This window comes from Gymnodraco acuticeps, unplaced genomic scaffold (assembly GCF_902827175.1).
Source record: "Gymnodraco acuticeps unplaced genomic scaffold, fGymAcu1.1, whole genome shotgun sequence".
Lineage (NCBI taxonomy): Eukaryota > Metazoa > Chordata > Actinopteri > Perciformes > Bathydraconidae > Gymnodraco > Gymnodraco acuticeps.
The window spans coordinates 19,064-37,531 of record NW_022989947.1 but is presented as its reverse complement, the minus strand read 5'-3'; the positions used below and the strand labels follow the sequence as shown (position 1 = coordinate 37,531).

At 44.4% G+C, this 18,468-nt stretch overlaps 2 protein-coding genes across 8 annotated transcripts; one reads left to right on the top strand and one right to left on the bottom strand.

Moving 5' to 3' along the window:
* Positions 1-231: 231 nt before the first annotated feature.
* Positions 232-3,438, top strand: LOC117542638. 7 transcript variants are annotated; one of them, XM_034210430.1, is made up of 6 exons: positions 232-464; positions 846-946; positions 1,096-1,222; positions 1,337-1,424; positions 2,713-3,021; positions 3,133-3,438. In XM_034210430.1, exons 1-5 carry the CDS (start codon positions 303-305, stop codon positions 2,856-2,858), a joined length of 624 nt encoding a protein of 207 aa, XP_034066321.1. In that variant the 5' UTR covers positions 232-302; the 3' UTR covers positions 2,859-3,021; positions 3,133-3,438. The 7 variants fall into 7 exon arrangements, 6 of the variants coding, with proteins under 6 accessions (XP_034066321.1, XP_034066323.1, XP_034066325.1 ...); XR_004568462.1 differs by having other exon boundaries at positions 370-464; positions 1,096-1,239; XM_034210432.1 differs by lacking the exons at positions 2,713-3,021; positions 3,133-3,438 and adding an exon at positions 2,394-2,467.
* A 669-nt stretch (positions 3,439-4,107) lies between these two features.
* Positions 4,108-5,608, bottom strand: LOC117542563. Its single transcript, XM_034210299.1, has 3 exons — positions 5,180-5,608; positions 4,305-4,942; positions 4,108-4,206 (listed from the first exon to the last, which is right to left on the bottom strand). Exons 1-3 carry the CDS (start codon positions 5,328-5,330, stop codon positions 4,108-4,110), a joined length of 888 nt encoding a protein of 295 aa, XP_034066190.1. The 5' UTR covers positions 5,331-5,608.
* Between the last annotated feature and the right edge of the window lie 12,860 nt (positions 5,609-18,468).

The following is an 18,468-nucleotide window of genomic DNA, read 5'->3' as shown; positions in this document are numbered from 1 at the left end:
GATCCAAAAATCTCCGGTTTTCTTACATTTCTGATCGGATTGGCAAAAACTTCAGAATTTGTATAGCTTGGTTTCAGTCACGTGACTTCTATGACGCGCGAAATTCAAGGTCAGGAAGTGAAAACGCAATCATTCATCAACGCAGGAATCATGGAGGACACCGACTATGTCAAACAATTAAATGAACCTGCACGCCGCAGATATCGTGAAAAAAAATCACAGCACACATCGGATACGATCCGTATCAGCTGAAAAAAAACGACTTTTCTTGTGATTTATCCGATTTGCCCGCTGTCCAGGCGATGGATATCACCAGCTACCTCGTCCTTCATACCTCCTACTACACGGCTAGCCAGATGCAAACGTATAAAAGCCTGGAAGCTTTCAACTACTTTGTGTGTGGATGGGTGAATGACCTCGGCACCAAAGAGGCATTAAACAAATGTCGCCTTGTTTTTGCCCGGGTGAGTGTTAACTACCTATACCTTCTTACCTCTAAGTAGCATTATTAGGAGACATCTAGCTAGCTAACTTTAGCTACATGGACTCATGTAAGGCAGGGTTACGGCTGTCGCCTTGCCTTCAGCATTAACTGGCCTGTGAGTGTGTTGTGTGTGTATATATGTGTATGTTTGTTATGTGTTTAGCTTAGGATATATTGTGTTTTGTGTGTATAGACAGCTCAGAGCCTTTGAACAGCCTGCACGTTGTTTATATCACTCTATGTTGAGGTTAATATTAAAAACAACCTCTTTACCAAGACCATCTGGTTATGTGTTGCTTGTGATGTTGTTAAATGTATGTTACCAACTCGCAAGTTGTGAACTGGAGCTTCAATTGTGTAGGTCAACCATTCCCAGAGGTCTGGAGAAACACCATTAAAAACGTGGATTGTAGCTAAAGAAGATGGAGAGGTTGTTACAGCACACTGTAACTGTATGGCTGGGTAAGTCATAAAATAAATATCCCAACCCAAAGCATATTTGACACAACACTTAAGCTCAGACAAAATAATGCCTGCTATAATATTCATGTTATACCATTACTAGCTTTTACGATCAATCTAGTTATTCTAGTATGTCTCTGTCTATACAGTTTGTCAGAATCCTGCTCACATGTTGGAGCAGTTCTGTTTGCAATCGAAGCAGGTGTGAAGATGAGAGAGACTGCATCCTGCACCACTGAGAAGTGCAAGTGGCTAATGCCATCACATGTCAAAAAGGTATTCAGACCCCAGTGGTCAGTCAGCTGTTCATGCCGTCCTTGTCTGTCTCATTGTGACACTGCACCTACATGTATGTTCACATACATGTTGGTCTGTCTCTCACATGTGCAGATTCCTGCTGCTCCAGTTGCGATGATAGACTTTTCATCCGCAAAATCCAAAAAGCAAAAACTGGATGATGCCATTGCTGGAAGGACAGGTGAGAAGCACACATTTCAGCGTCCCACAGTCCAGGGTTCAAAATTGGAGCGAGGATCAGAGAGGTATATGCAGTTTTTCAAGACTTTGAGCAGAAATTCCCCAAGAAGTGCTGCACTGATGTCCAGGGAACCATATTACAGAGAATTTGTCCCTAAATCTGTGAGCAAGCTACCTAAACCACTACCTCAGTATAGGACACCAGAGATGCTACAGCTATCCCCAACAGAGTTGCAGAATGCATGCCAGGACTTCAGACAGGAAGAGCTGACACAGCCACAGGTCCATGCAGTAGAGGAGGAGACCAGAAACCAGAGCTTATCAGCAATATGGTTTAGCCAAAGAGCAGGAAGGATCACAGCCTCAAGACTGAAGCAGGTTCTACAGACTAGTCTTGCACAGCCATCAAAGTCCTTAATCAAGTCCATATGCTACCCAGAGGCATACAAGTTCTCTACAGCTACAACAAGGTATTTATTAGGGATTAGGGAGCCAATCAGAAAAGCAAACTGTATACAGTTTTTCTCAGACGCGGAGGGATACCGACTTGTTGTGAAAAGTAACTTACAATTCTACCCGTGGTATACGCTGATTATATCACGTATATCAGTAAGTTACAGTACAAGTAACTTATAACTAAATTCATTATCATTACAGAATATGATTCACAAAATATTCAATGCATAAACTGTGTGTGTGTGTGTGTGTGTGTGTGTGTGTGTGTGTGTGTGTGTGTGTGTGTGTGTGTGTGTGTGTGTGTGTGTGTGTGTGTGTGTGTGTGTGTGTGTGTGTGTGTGTGTGTGTGTGTGTGTGTGTGTGTGTGTGTGTGTGTGTGTGTGTGTGTGTGTGTGTGTGTGTGTGTGTGTGTGTGTGTGTGTGTGTGTGTGTGTGTGTGTGTGTGTGTGTGTGTGTGTGTGTGTGTGTGTGTGTGTGTGTGTGTGTGTGTGTGTGTGTGTGTTGCAAATACGAGGCAACTGCCCGAAAGCAGTATGAAGGAGTACAAAGTCTGCACCACCAGGGTTTCAGCTGTAAAGACAGCGGGCTTTTGCTGAACCCTCAATGGCCATACATGGGAGCGTCGCCAGACGGAGGTGTCACGTGCACCTGCCATGGAACTGGTATCTGTGAGATAAAGGTAAGTTATTTGTTCAGTATTGTGCTACAGTAAAGCGGGTAAGTATAGGATTGTGACGTGTTCCTGAGTCTGGGGATCCTCTTCCAATACATTTTGAGCTGCAGACACTTATTTACAGTACAATATATTACTTTTCTTTTCATTGAACTTTTAGTGCCCACACAGCAAACAAGAGGAGGCCAATCTTCGCCTGTGTGCTGGAGAACAGGGCTTCTGTCTCGTCAACGATGGGGGCACTGTGAAGCTGGACAGGAGACATGCCTACTACCATCAAATACAGGCTCAGCTCCACCTCGTTGATGTTGACTACTGCGACTTTGTTGTCTGGACTAAAAATGACCTCTTTGTAGAGAGAATTGTGCGTGATGTGGACCTGTGGGACAACATCATTCCCAGAGTTGAGCGTTTCTTCAGACTATGTGTTCTCCCTGAAGTGTTGGGACAGCAACTTACAAGGGGAAAGGTAAAAGTCATAAAGAGTTGGTGTGCTCATTTTTTTCCACAAGAACATGTTAGTGCATAACTATCAGGTGACTAAAAGCCTCCTCTCTCTGTCTGCTGTTCCATTTTTCAGTTTCAGTTGCAAGATGATCAGGAGGGAGAGAAGGCGTGATTACCAGCACCTGTGGTCTGTCCTGGTCCCGGAAGTTGTGGTTCTCTCCTTGTTGCATTATTATTACGTGCCGTAGTGGGTGCTGGTGTTTGGGTGTGTGTGGGTGTCTTTTTCTCTCTCCCTCTGATCTCCCCAGGTGCTCCCAATCTCCAATCAGCGCCTCCATATAGGACATGAGGAAGGTTGCAGTCGCTCTCCCCTTATCTTAAGCTTTGTTTGACAAGTTGGCTGGTGAGCCCTTTTTCGTTGTGTTAATTAAAAGACCACTTTATGGTGTCAGAGATCAGTTTCCTCTCCTTTTTCTCTCGGCCGGTTATGTTGTGTGTCGCTACTTCCCTTTGTACCCCTATATTTACAAGGGAATGTAATATTTGCACAGTGGCAGCTCTTTAACCTGCATTACAGCACCTTCATATTCACTGACCACACTCACTAGAGGAAGTAGGGCTGTGTGATATATTGCTATTGTAAAAAAGATGTTTACTGAAAAGATTAAATGATACTAAGACTGAATAATACATGGTTTCTTATTTACATTTACAATAACCCTCAATGGCCATACATGGGAGCGTCACCAGACCAATTGTCATCTCTAGAATATTGTTGAATGAATTAAGCCTGAATGTAGATGAAAGTTGTATATTGAGTAGGGCTACACAATTTTCAACACAAAAATATGTTTACTGAAAAGATTAAATGATACTGAATAATACATGGTTTCTTATTTACAAGACTACAGCTCCATGACTTTACTCCAATGGGATGACAGACACTGACAGATTAGACAAGGCACAGCAAATAACCCCAATCTTGTCAATTAATGCTAGTGCCTCACCTGGTTTTGTTAGCATGTGCTCTATGGGCACAGCCCTACTTTGCAGAATCTGATATTTTCTTCTGACTAATCCTATGACTCTTTCAACATGAATACGCACATTAGCTATTTTTCTTGTCTCTTCCACCTCGTATGCTGACAGCTGACTTTTCCCCCTGGTGAATGCAGGCATCTTTAGTGAAGCACAGTAAAATCCCACACTATCGGCAATATCGAACCCACGGTCTGCTAGGACAATATCTCCAGGTAACAGGTTTTTTAGGAGCCCACTCTGTATTGTGATCTGTTTATCACTAACTCTTCCTCCCCAGGCACAAGATATGTAGGTAACATAGCCTTGGGGAGTAACACCAATCAGAAATTTAACAGTATGGTGATGCTTGTAGTTGGACCATGTTTGTGCTCTAGCTAGTAAATTAGAGGGCCTCTCAATAAAAACTTCAAAACAGTCAACAATCACAGCAACTCTACATCCAAATGCCTGTCTGAATCCCATTGGCATTGTAGCTTGAAGTACATGTCGCTCTGGCCACTCAATTATAAATTCTGTACTCTCGTGAAGTATGTCAATTAACTTATGCCAAATTCTAGAAGCAGTGGAGAGAGAGATGTTGAACCTGAAAGCCAAATCTTTCAGAGGGAGATTTAGTCTCAGCCTCAGCAAAACTAAAATGAACTGTTCAAATTTGGAGAGCACAGACATAGGGCCACAGGTGATGTAGGGCTCGCACAGTTGAAAAACCTGAAGTAAAACTAAGAAGTTGGGGAGCCCGGTGTAAAACTTTGTTTTCTCTTCGTTGTTCTCAAAGGACTCCTGGTTGAACTTTGTGTCCAGTGCCGTTGTCCGAAGATCTCCCAGCTCTGTTGTGTTCTGTCTCAGAACATCCTCCATCCTCTCGATGTCCTCCATCGTTAAATCAGTCTGGCATCCTGCATCTGCATACAATATAGCAGTAGCAAGCATAATTAGTTATTTAAAATAGTCAAATATGAATGTGAATTTTTGTGAAGTTATCTTTTTGACAACCTTTTTACAGACATGCAAGTTCTCTGTTCCAATTATTGCAGATTCTCAAATTAGTGCTCTATTTTCTAAACCTAATTCAAAGTTTGCATTGATTTTCTGACAATCACATTTGTAATATTTAATAATAATGCTGGTGGTTAATTTACCTTGTTGGTCATTTAATATCCCACTGGTGTCCTCTGGTTGTGGGCTGTCAGACGGGGGCTGCGTCGGTTCTGGGCTCTCGGTTGTCTGCAGGAGATCCAACAAAGCCTCTGCACATTCTGATTGTCTTTGTTGGTCTTCCTTGAGCTCCATCCTCTGCTCTCGTCGAAGAGATGCCTCTGATCTGGGCTTACTTGTTGTGTGGTAACCGAGGCTAACAGTGGGAGCCCAGTCTACCGACTCAAAGTCACCCAAAGCGCTAGGGCACCCTAAAAAGTCCCAACAAAGTCCATATTAGACTACAGGTAACTTAAACATGATCAGTATTACTAAGTAAATACGCATTTAACCACAACCCAATAATACCTAAACAAAGCCACAAAAACCAAGTTAGCTAATACCTCTGATGAAGTGGTCGCTGCAGACCCGTGCATTAGACGACTGCTCTTCCCGACCGCAGATGTAGGTTTGAAAGCCATTTTTTCCGGCGTTCTTCGGTTAGCTTCTTAAATTGCTCAGCTTTATGGACGACAACCTTCGGCACTCGGTAAAACCTCTTGTTTTTCTCTCGGCCGGATCGATTGGAACAACCGTAAACTACACAACACACCGGCATTTTCACAATGGTAACAGCAGCTAGATCCTCTGTAGAAAATTACTTCCTGACCTCCAATGGAATTTCGCGCAAAGGAACGCAACGGTGTGACGTCACGTGAAACCAAGCTATAGACCGCCGTTCAACTGACAGCGTTGTTTTCCCCCAAAAGTGGGCGGAGACGTTATTTTTGCCCGGAAGTGACGCATTTGTTACTCTCATCTATACCGGCTAAAGTTAGCAACACACGTTAACCACGAACAGCCTATTAATCCGTTCTCCTCATGTTATTTCTTCCAACGTTGTGGAATTAGAGAAAAGGGGCTTCTTAACGTGCTTTTATCCGGGGTGGAGGGAGTTACATATTAGTTAAATATAACATTGGGGCGTGTGATTGTAGTGGGTGGAGAAATGAGGATATCCATTTTGGAGTTCCAGCTAGTATAATATAGTTAACGTTACACAATAATAAGGAAGAGAGCTATTTGTGTGATACATCGCTATTGATATGGATTTAGAGTGTATATTTGAGACTTCTAAACAGTAAACAAAAACATAATTTATGGGTGAGTGTTTTTAGCAGAGTCATATTATGTCTTTGTGATTCTGTTGATTATTACCTGTCTGTATTATGTTGCAGCTCAGCTGATGTTGGATTGATGGCAAAGGGAGAGGGACCTAAGTGAGAGTGAAAACACAAGGTACGTTTAAAATAGGTCAACAATTTCCCATCCTATAGGTTGCTAGATGTATCTAACCCTTTCTCCTGTCTCCCTCTCTCAACACAAGAACCCCAGGGGGATTCAATGGAGCTTGAAGACCTGCACTGAGACCCTCACCCTGCACCTGAGTCTCAACTCCCAGAGTTTTGCAAGCCTCTCCCTGTTCCTTATTTTGATTAAACAGACATTAAGTTTCCCAATGGTGTGGTCTTCGTTTTGTGAAAAATATGATTACCTCACATATGTTGTTGCTGTTGTTGTCTTTTGTGATAGTTAAATTGCTCCTGCTGACTTGAGCCAGCCATTCTTTCCTCCTCTCTGTGTCAGTGGGGAAACTTTACATTCATACTCCTTTCTCTGAGCGCTTGGAGCATCCCCAGGCAGCACAGCAAACCATGGGGGAGACTATATGCCGGACAACACGGAGGAAAAGGCACAGACAAACTGCATGCATGCTATTCAATGTTTATTGAATTCCATTTATTTACAATGGATGTTCCAAAAACAACACATTTAACATCATCATCATGCTGCTGCTGCTAGTCCTTTGACTCATTGTGCTGTCAGTTGACAATCATTGATATAGGCACCTGTGGGTCTCCTGCCCTTTCTGAAAGTCATAAAGATTACATTAGTACTTTAGATTACTTGTGTCCTCAATTACCAGGGGATTACTGAAACCACCATGAATTAATGAAATGGTAGAAATGAATCTAATCTGAATTTTGAAACCTTCCTTCCCATCCCTTCCCTCTAAATATATAAAACATTAGGATGTGATGCTCCTGACTACCATACAGGTTTAAGAAGATAATATTTGTTTTAAAGAATTCAAAGCAATAAACAACAGGCTCTTTAACCAAGGCAACGTTAGCCTAACATGTTAACAGGTAAGATAGCTGTTCACACTATGTATATTTTCTACGTTTTAATGCTATGTTATTTCTATTTAAGATGTTTACATTTTCGATTGTTTAATTATAGTCTTTTAACTGTCTAATGTACAATGCCTCCTTGTCTTTTGCTGCTGCAGCGTAAACATTTCCCCAATTGGTATCAATAAAGTATCTTAATCCTCAAATATTAGCACATTTAAATAAAAAAAAACACACACATTGATGTAACTACATACACATATCGATATGTTGTATAAATATTGCAAATCAAAACCTTTATTGACCACTAATTACCAAAAATTGCATTTATATCCTGTTATTAATGCATTCAAATCGTGATTCAAATGGCCTGCCACGAACTTCCGGGAACTTTCTGAGTCTCTGAACCACGTGACGATCAAGCATTTTGGACTTCCGCTGTAGCAACTCTTCTCTCTACATGGCGCTGGACCAGCCAATCAGAATTGACCTTCTCGAGTTCTCCGATTGGTTGGTTTTGTGGCACATTTTTAACGCTGTGACAACTTGAGCGAGCGCAGGCAAAGCTGAGCGCGCGCAGGCAAAGCTGAGCGCGCGCAGGCAAAGCTGAGCGCGCGCAGGCTGGAGAGGTCGAGCGAGCGGGGGAGAGAGAGAGCGCGTGTAGCGGTCTGCTTGCGCACGGAGCAGGAGTTTTATGAGAAAAAATATATTTCTCTGTGCTCAAAACTGTTCAAGTGCGCACTCAATAGCATTTTCTATGCTCAACATGTTTCATTGCGTGCTCAGGATAGAGGCACAAATATAACGCCATAGAGGTGGGGATGCAATGGATGTTAGCCAAAAGCCGGTCAGGGACGGTGTGGTGGGTCGATGTTGTTGGATGACAGGGCGTGTATACATCGGGGCTCCGCCCACTGTACCCATAGAGTCCAGTAGAGGGCGGAGCCTGTGTGAAATATAACAGGGGGTTACGTATTGTAACCCTAGTTATATAAGCACAGGTGGAGCCCTCTACCTGGGGGCCCTGTCTTTCCTAGTCCGCTCGCTGAAGAGTGTATAGGATAGTGGGCGGTGGGTGTAGCCGCCTTTATATACTGTGGGCCTGCGCGCGCATTCAGGTAGGCTCGCCCCGATTGGCCGGCTACGTTTACGTAAACTCAGTAGGTGAAAGCACGCACAGCATGATAGAGAGTAGTACCTATAGAGTCCAGTAGAGGGCTCCGCCTGTGCTTATATAACTAGGGTTACAATACGTAACCCCCTGTTTCTTCTAAACATAATTTTCCTTCTCCATATTCGCTATCTAGTTTTATTTACACTCCGTCTCTGTCTAACTCTCTCTCATTCAAACAAACGTCAATCACTCACTCTGGCGTTCCAGCTGCCCCGAGTTGTTGGCGGTGTCAACAGCTGCTTTGGGCGCAGTTTGGTGCACCCTGAACTGCTCCTATCACTTGCATTGAAGGGGTGTGCATGCACCACTTAAAGAGAGTCAATGGGCAAAGATTTCTGCACCCCAAGCAGGAAACACGTGACTTATCAGTAACTTTAGACATTGTAAAACAATTTGTATCTATATTTTATCACCACGCAAAGTAATGTGATGAGGCCCTCTGTGTCGCGAGCGTTGACGGGGGGGAGGGGATAGTGGAGCACGCGCGTGAACTGGGAGTGCCGGAGCCTCGCAGTGGTGAAACTGTGGCGCGCTTAACTGCGCCGCATTTGCACATAAACTGAAGTGCGCCGCATTTGCGCATCAGATGAGGCGCCCTCCGCATGGTGAGGCCCCACACAGTCTGCATAATCTGCATGTAGGGAGGGGCGGGCCTGTTACCCGCCATCGTGGACACTAGCAAAACATCATCCGACTCGCCGCTCCCGCTCCTGAAGCAGCAGTCCTCGTCGCACCAACACCGCCACCCCTCATTGGACCACAAGTGCCAGGGGACCTCTGCAAAACAGTGCCAGGTATATCAAACAAGACGGTCATTTTGCAGCTCGTTGTATAAAAAGTGGGTTATTTTTGCACTGTAGTTAAACGTTTTTATAAAACACTTATGTTTTACACCTCCCACATATCAAAATCATATCTCATATCACAATTTATCAACAAGCTAATGTTGCAGCTGAAATGTTCTCCAGGTCACAAAGCCATCCTCACATCATGATGTGATAACGGCCCCTATACACGGCAGCGTGCGTTGTTGAAGCTTCAACACTTCTGCCCATTCACTTTGAATGGGGTGACCTCACGCTTCGCCGAACTGCATTGTGGGAGCAAAGCGTGTGCTTTTGCTCGCTTCAAAAGTAGAGCAATGTTCTACTTTTGAAGCTTCGACGGAAGCGTCAGCCAATCGAATCATATGCCAGTACAAGCTCTAGCCAATCAAACCGCTGCTTGTGTGTCTGGGGCGGGAGATTTATGTGATTGGTTGTTGGTCGAGCGTCAAACATGCCCGCCGGCAAGCTTCAATGCATGCCGCTGTGTGTAGGGGCCGTAACAGTTTTCAGGCACAGTAAATGTTCGCTTCCCAGAGTTTATGGGACCAAAACAACAAGTCCTCCAACTCATACGACCAAATGGGTCGATTGTTCAAGCCCTTATTACGACCAAATATGTTGTTTGTTCAAGCGCTTAATACGACCTATAATTACGTTTTAAAATGGTCGGGCTCTAGTGCTCCCGTTGAATGCAAACGTTACAGAGGGTTGTTTATTCACAAATAACCCTCTCTGTAAAATCCTAAATTGTAGGATAGTTTGGCCATTAAAACGCTTTATGATTAGATTTCTAGCGAGAAGTATATATTGTACTTTTAGAATCCACGTCCAGTCGATATGTAGGATCTATAGTTTGATAGATATTACGAAGATGATTTGAGGTTTCGTCAGGAGAATGTGTATATGCGGCAAGCTTCCATGTAAAGTTACGGGTTGAAAACAGTATTTCCGGTCTCGACGTTTTCATAATGATCAAATGATTTAACAGTGATATCTGCAGTACTCATCCACTAAAAAACATCAGTTTATCCTAGTTAATTATACGACATTAATTGGTTTAAATTGTGTACAATGCTTTTGTGTTTTTCCGATGGTTTTTCTCTTTCGATTCTGAGAGACACCTTTCTTTTTTCAGAGGTTTTGATAGGCTAAAATCACGCCGCAATGCACGTCGGGGTATGGTGTTTATGTGATATGAAATCGGAAAACATTTTTAAAAAAAAATAATAGTACTTTATTCCGAGTGTTCTTGCTTTTCTCTTTAAAAGTCATCACATAACGGCAGGGCCGCCCCTGGCCAACTTGGGGCCCCAAGCGACATTGTTAGATGAGGCCCCCCCCACCGACAGGAGTAAACAAAATTGTTTGGAAACAAAGTAGGCTACTTTGCAAATATAATTCCTGTTTATTATTATTATCAACACAGTTACTTTTTTATACAGTGAGGTAAATGGTAAATGTGCATGTATGTCGTTCAGTATGCGTTTACAGGTGCGTCTGCATTTCCTGCCAAATACTAGCTTCAAAAAGATTACAATATAATTAATGCAAATAAACTACTTCTACTACTAATTGTAGAGGAAACTTCTGTGTAGCTATGCAGTGGGAGTCACCGACTCAGGAAGGAGACACGGTAGGAGCAGTAGCTTTGATGTCAAACACATGATGGTTTATTTGGAGTTAACGGCCGGAGGATTCACATCACAAGTCCAAGAGTCAGAGGTTCTGACTCCACGGTAGAGTTGCCACGTCAATTCTGGAGAGCCTCTCTCTTGCCAGCCCATCTAACTGGTTTCGCAGAGAGTAAACAACATATTTGAGAAGATAGCCTAAACAGTGTGGGAACACTGAGCTACTTGCGTCGGACACCTATGACCTCGAAGATTTCACCTTGGAGTCCACAAATACAGAGAAGGAAGTGTCCCAGTGTACCCACAACACAGACCATCTGTGACCCAGTATTGACCGGTCACAGAATGGGAACAATAACATTATTGGCTAAGCAGCCTGTGTCCTTAAAGAAGGTAAACAGACATCAAGGTTTGTCCTGTATGTCACATCTTGGCGTCTATGACAATTATTTCCATAACACTAATAATAATCATAATCAATTCAATAATATAAATACTATATTATTGTATTGTAATATAGTTGTAATAGTCATGACAAAACATGCTTATGACATGCTCAAAAACTGATATTTCTTAAATCTTTATTCAAATGTAGTTCCCTCTGTCAGCAATGTATCAACAACTACACACACATTTCTATCAGTATTTGTCTGTGTTGTGGTTGACATGATGATGACTGTTAGGAGTTAAGGGGAGAGGCTGAGCATCACCATGAAATGTGCAAATTGACATAAAAATGAATAAAAGGGAAAAAAATGCTCCATGTGTTTTAGGCTGTAAACTTTAACTGTTATGTAAGCCAACTAGACAGACAGTTTATCACTTTTCCTCCTGTACATTAGCAGATAAAAGGCATCACATACTTGAATGAATGTTAAATAAAGAATGCTGGAAATAACATGCATCTCCATTAGCCTATATGCTGCAGAGACTGCCTTCTTCATTTCGTGAATTGCAGCTGATGTTTTAATATGGCAATTGGCAATTTGAATACAACATTCGCAAGTTGTACATTTGACTCATACAATAACCCACCTTCGAGTGATGCTCTAGTTTCTTCATGTTTTGTTTTTTTCCCCTCTTGCTTGCGCTGGACTGAAACTGTCTTTTCACCGACATCTCTTCACCTGCACTAGTGGCTGTATCAAAGCCGTGATTGGTCAGATGTTGATTCATTGCAACGGTGTCGGGTTACAGATGTGCTCCCCTTGTCACCTCTCACTCTCACGGGGTGTGTGCGGAGAACTGCGCACAGCAGCTGAGGCCCACTGGGCGGGGCCCCCTGCGCAAGGCGGGGCCCCATGCAGCCTGCGATTGGCCTGTAGGGAGGGGCGGCCCTGCATAACGGCATTGTAATACACGGTTCGGCTGCATTAAATATTACATATCTGCCTTAGATATGTATTTATAGAGCCCTGATCAGAAGACCTTTTGACGAACTGGAAGAGATGCCGCCAAAACTGAATACGTGACGTGGACCATAAATATATCAACAATTAAACAACATCTTCCATTTCTTTTCACACAATACGTCTCCTTGCAGTATCAACACTAATTCGGCTGACTTTTATATTTGATCCAATTAGTAGATAGTCTGTATTTACACCATAACGGTGCACAGCTGATAGAAAGGGACTTTTTTGTAGTTTTTAAAGATATTACTGATTTTCTGAACTACCTTTACATGCTCCTCATGCAGTTGACTGTTACAGGTCTATACAAGTTCATGGTACAATGCATAAGCTTCACATCGAGAGACTGAAACTGTATTTTCCTTTACCGTTCTGTTTTAATTTCACAATAAAGTGAATAGTCATATATTTGATATTATTATGTTTTATTAACTAGACCACTGGTCTAAACCGTACCTCCTAGTGGTTAAAGCACGTTATTGAATACGTTTTATTTGATGAAAACATTTAAATATTAAGAGTAGCCTACATACAAAATAGGGGTTAATGATAGAAATATAGAATAGAAAATATCAAGAAGATACTGTAGTGATCTCTACAATAAAACAGTTTAGTGCAGAACGTCCAAAGATATTAACAGGAGGATGTGCAAAACCTACAAACTGATAAGGCTGAATTTTACTCAGGTGTAACTAAAGTCTGATTTAAGGGTTGTTTATATTTCACATCATTAATCAGAATCTGCAAAGTAACAAAAATAAATGTAGTAGAGTAAAAATACCAGGTTAACCTCTGAATTGTAGTGGAGTAGAACAAAGTAGTACATTGTTATGACCGGCTCGTTTGCCACAACAGAAAATCCAGGAGAGACGCTCAAAGTTTCCAACAATCTCCGCACTTTATTCGGAAACACCAAAAAACCGCAGAGAGTGGACGAGGGGAAAGGATCACGGTCAGTTCCTGCGCAGCAGGCTTGGAGAGAGTCAGGGCCGCCCTGTGACTCCGGGCAGCTGGGCTTAAGTAGCACCTCCGGCCAGGTGTCCCCGATCACGCTGATTGGCTTCTTCAGCTCCACCCCATCGCAGGACCTGCAACATTCACACACACTCACAGGCCCCAGGCTCTGGGGCCGTCACAGCCCCCCCCCATAAAGTCAGGGTCCCCATCGGAACCCTGGCACCCCAAATCAAAGACTCTTTTGTCACCTACACAAATGAGAAGAAAGACACTGACAAACACTGGAAGGGATCGCCTACCTAAACACCCTAACACAGCATTGAGCTACTAATCCAACGACTAGTTCAGCTAACTAGTGTGTTATGTGTTTTTTTCCCCGTTTTTTTCGCCATGTCACGGAACCTGGAATGTACTCCACCTTGGTAAAGAGGTTCACCAGCAAAATGCTCCCACTGAGGTACCCAGTATCCCATCCGAACATTCTCCCGAAGCGACCATGCGTGAGCACGATCCTTCACCCCCCACAGGCCTCATTGATTTCAGCTAAGCTCATGTTCCCCGCCTGCTCATGTCTCATAGCCCGTGTCACGGCGCATGCTGTAAACACGTCAGGGTACTCCGTTTCGCTCTTGTCTGGCTTAATACTAACCAGCGGCACTGGCGCCACGATAGCAGGCGGTGCCCCATCAGCCCACACCCGACTACCCGCAATGTCGTTACCCAGGATCATCGTGACCCCTTTTATGGGCAGAGCCGGCCGCACGCCAACCGCTACTTCACCCTGAAACAGATCCGAAAACAGCATCATCTTATGGAGGGGGACCTGCATAACATTCAACCCCATTCCCAGCACCGGAACAAACAACCCCATGTACGTGTCCTCTGAAAACGGCAAAGCAGACGCTAAAATGAACGAATCAAATGATCCAGTGTCTCGTACTATTTTCACCCGCACCTTCTCATCGTTCACCACCAGAGAAACAAAACCTTCAGTCATGAAAGGCAAATAAGACTGTAGTTCTGGGCTAGACCCCTGTGGTTTCAACTCACCGTCTAAACACCCAGTCACCTGCTCAGCGACAGGTGCCACGAACATTGCTGGCCAGGGACTACCGCTAGTCCCTTCCTGCTCAGCTTTAGCCCTAAATGCATTGCAGTCTTTTCTCCAGTGCCCTCGCTCATGACAGTAATGACACACATTGTCAGGCTCACGTGCCCCACGTACATACCCACTGTCCTGCCCAGCAGGTCTCACTGGACGACCAGACCACGCTCCCATACCCGAGGAATTTCCACCGTGACTGCCTTGTATGGCAGCACCTCCACCAACGTGTGTCAGAACATAGTCATCTGCTAACGCAGCAGCTTCAGCTGCTGTCCTGACTGCGTGCTCACTGATGTACACTGCAATGTGCTCCGGTACCGAATTTTTGAATTGCTCCAAAAATAACGAGATCCCTCAACGCCCCGTTAGAATCAACGTTGGTTGCCGCACACCAGCGATCGAAATGAGTGGAAATATCCCGAGAAAACTCAAGGTGAGATTTAGCACCTCTCTTCCAATTCCTAAACCGCTGACGATAAGCTTCCGGCACCAGCTCGTAAGCCCTGAGAACGGCAGATTTAACTAAATCATAGCGCAAATAGTCCCTGCCACTTAAAGATGAATAATCCTCCTGAGCCCTCCCGGTTAACACACACTGTAACAATAACACGCGAGTGGCCTCAGACCACCCCCTTACACCTGCGAGACGTTCAAACATTGACATTTTTTCCCCCGGATCCTTCTCATTAAACCTGGGAACCAACTTCAAATCATTTAAGTCATCCACTGACCTCCCTGGGGCCCCGCTTTGACTAGCTGAATAATCAGGACATCAGCTGCTACTTTGCCCTCTCTAACAGTGGCGTTTTCTCCCGGAGGCCAAGGGAAGCCAGGCTTCCCCTGTTTTTTCGGATTGTAGTTATAATTTAAATAAATAAATAAAAACACTTTGTTTTGTTTCGATAATTCTCCTTTGCTGTGTGTTGCTGCCGGCCGTCTCTCCCCCATTCTCATTGAGTACTTTACAAAGAGTGAAACAGCGCCCCTCTAGATGTTATGGTGAAACAGTAGATTGCACTCTCTGTTGCGAGAGGAGGCCAGCCGAATCTAGCTTCCTTTGGTGAAAAAAAATGGAGGGATTGACCAATCAGATGAGGCCCACGTGATGCCCCTGCCAACCTGTGATTGGTCAGGGCCATGCCAAGGGAAGCCAGCCGCCTCTAGCTTCCCTTCAGGGGCGGCTGGCGGCTGGCGATTTGATTGGACACTGCCATCCAATCAAATCACATCAACATCAGTTTTAATACTGTAACTGTCATCACCGCCGTTAGAAATTATCAAGCAAATGAAGCATTATGGAGGGTGGAGATTTGGCGTACTTAATCAAACATAACTTTACTAAACTTCCGCTACAGCAGCAACTGAAAATTAAATCAGATGACAGGCCAATGCCCGCACTCGAGCTGTGTGTACACAGAGGAAAAAGGGAGAGAATCGGACGTTCAATGAGGACAATTATGTCCGCACAGAGTGGCTAACTGGAAGCGCTAAACTTCAGCGTCTATTTGGCTGGCCATGTCTTCTTTTTGACAAGGATTCGTGCTCCCTGAACAATCCTTGGGCAACTTCAGGATTCATCGACCTTGCCAACCTGTCACGGGCAATTGAGAGGCACGGTAAATCCAAAAATCACATAGATTGATTGTCTGAATACATTAATAAGTAAAATGCTTAAATTAATAAGAAGAGAGTTTCAGCTGGAGAGTGCGTGCGGACCTGTCGGTTAGATAACAGGCGTGTGCAAGTCCTGCATCTGTGTGATACAAATGTGTGTAAAATGATACCGGGCGCTGTAATCATTCATCTGGTTACGTTATTGACCGCCCCCCGACCCAAAAAATGGGCTTCCCCTACATTTTTCCCCACGCCACGCTACTGCTCTCTAATTAATTCCAGTTTCTCCCTCTGAAACTCCAACTTAGCCTGCTCAGTTTCCTGCCTCAATTTCTCCAAGGACACCGCTCTTTCCAGCTCAATGCCCTGTCGCATCTTCTCCACGGCCAACTCCTTTTCCGTCTCCAACTCTAAGCGTAATCTGAGTAACTCCTTCTGTTGCTCGAAACTCAAAACCGCATTTTGACCCGCCATTTATTTTGTGCGCCCGGGGACAGGAGTATCAAACACTTTGCTTTTCAACAAACAAGCCCTCAAATTCGCTTTCACCGACTCTTTCACTCTTTTATCGCCAACTTCAAACCCATAATACTGAGCTATGTTCACCAATTGATCCTTGGTGCACTGCTCCAAGAATCCTTCAGAAGGTGCAGTCACAAACGCCCCCACAATATCCTCCATATTACCCAATAATAGCTATTTTCACCGAGGAAATGCAATTTCTTAACCCACCTGTGCACACAGTAGGAATGAGCAGCCCCGCTAGCTGACTTCCTAATCACAAACTTACTACCTAACTCCCCCCCTAGTCTTCATGAGGCGTAGCGGTGGGTACTTATGCACTTAAAGCCCGCTGGACCTAGAGAGGCGACCATGGTAATCGGCAACCCGCCTGAACCACGGAAGTGCTCCCGAGCAAGTTTAGGGGAAAGGGAAAGTGAAGCTCTAACCGCCGTACCTCAACACTATCAAAGCCCCCCCCCAGACGAAACCCAAAGGGGAAACGCCTCTTGAACCTACCAGGGGAAACACTCCTACAGGTATTGTATACACAGGCGGGACCACTACCTCCTATTTTTCAGCGACTATTTAAGAGACCAGATCACCGCTATCGGACAAAAATACATCTCATAAAACCCCACAAACCTGGGACCATACGCGTTCCAAAATAACGCCTAGGCACCCGTAGAGTGCATCCACAACACCATATAAGGCCACATACATCACTGTCCTCAGAGGGAATCCCCTCAAAAAAACTCACCAATAAGCCACGAACACAGGCTAATTCAGGCACAGCTAACGCCAACACAATCCAACCAACTCCCGGTTCATACTCACGATAGACGAGCCCCCAGTTGTTATGACCGGCTCGTTGGCCACAACAGAAAAACCAGGAGAGACGCTCAAAGTTTCCAACAATCTCCGCACTTTATTCGGAAACACCAAAAAACCGCAGAGAGTGGACGAGGGGAAATTATCACGGTCAGTTCCTCCGCAGCAGGCTTGGAGAGAGTCAGGGCCGCCCTGTGATTCCGGGCAGCTGGGCTTAAGTAGCACCTCCGGCCAGGCGTCCCCGATCACGCTGATTGGCTTCTTCAGCTCCACCCCATCGCAGGACCTGCAACATTCACACACACTCACAGGCCCCAGGCTCTGGGGCCGTCACAACATGCTGCTGTAACAAAAACATTTCCCAACTTGGGATCAATAAAGTATCTTATCTTAAGATGATCGATGGCTACTGCCATATTTGCTAAATGTGCATCTGAACCTTGACAAGTGCATGTTTCAGGCTTATCAATTAACAACAGGAGGGGTCACAGACATAAGACCAGCTGTTAAATAAAGCTATTCTGACCTTAGCTGTCATGTGGGTATATTAATGCTGTCCATTATGGACACAAGCAATTTTCACCCATGTATTAATTATGTTTTAAATTTGATAACACCAAAGTGTTTTGTATCCCCTAAACCTCCAGGGATGTATACAGTTTAATACTGGCAACTTCTAATTGTGGGAAATACGAAAACGTCTTTTAAAACTACAATTCCCAGTAGAGACGTGCCATAGAACATGTTGCGAAACACACAATAGCCAGCATGTGTAATTCTGGGGGGGGGGGGGCGACGGCTGGGCTGGACCCGTCCAAGTCCAGTTTTGGATAGTCTGGCGTGGTTCCATTCCATTTCAAAGAGCTGTTCGGCGTAACCTTGTCGCACTGCCACTCCAACATCCAATCACAGAGCTTGAGGGCTAATCACGGGGTTTGTAAAGCAAGGCGGATGTTGTAGTCCCAAACGATAACTGGGGATTCTGGGTGGTGTTGTGTCTTCGGAAACTCTGTAGTGTCTAAACTCCGAAAAAACAATTTGTTTCTC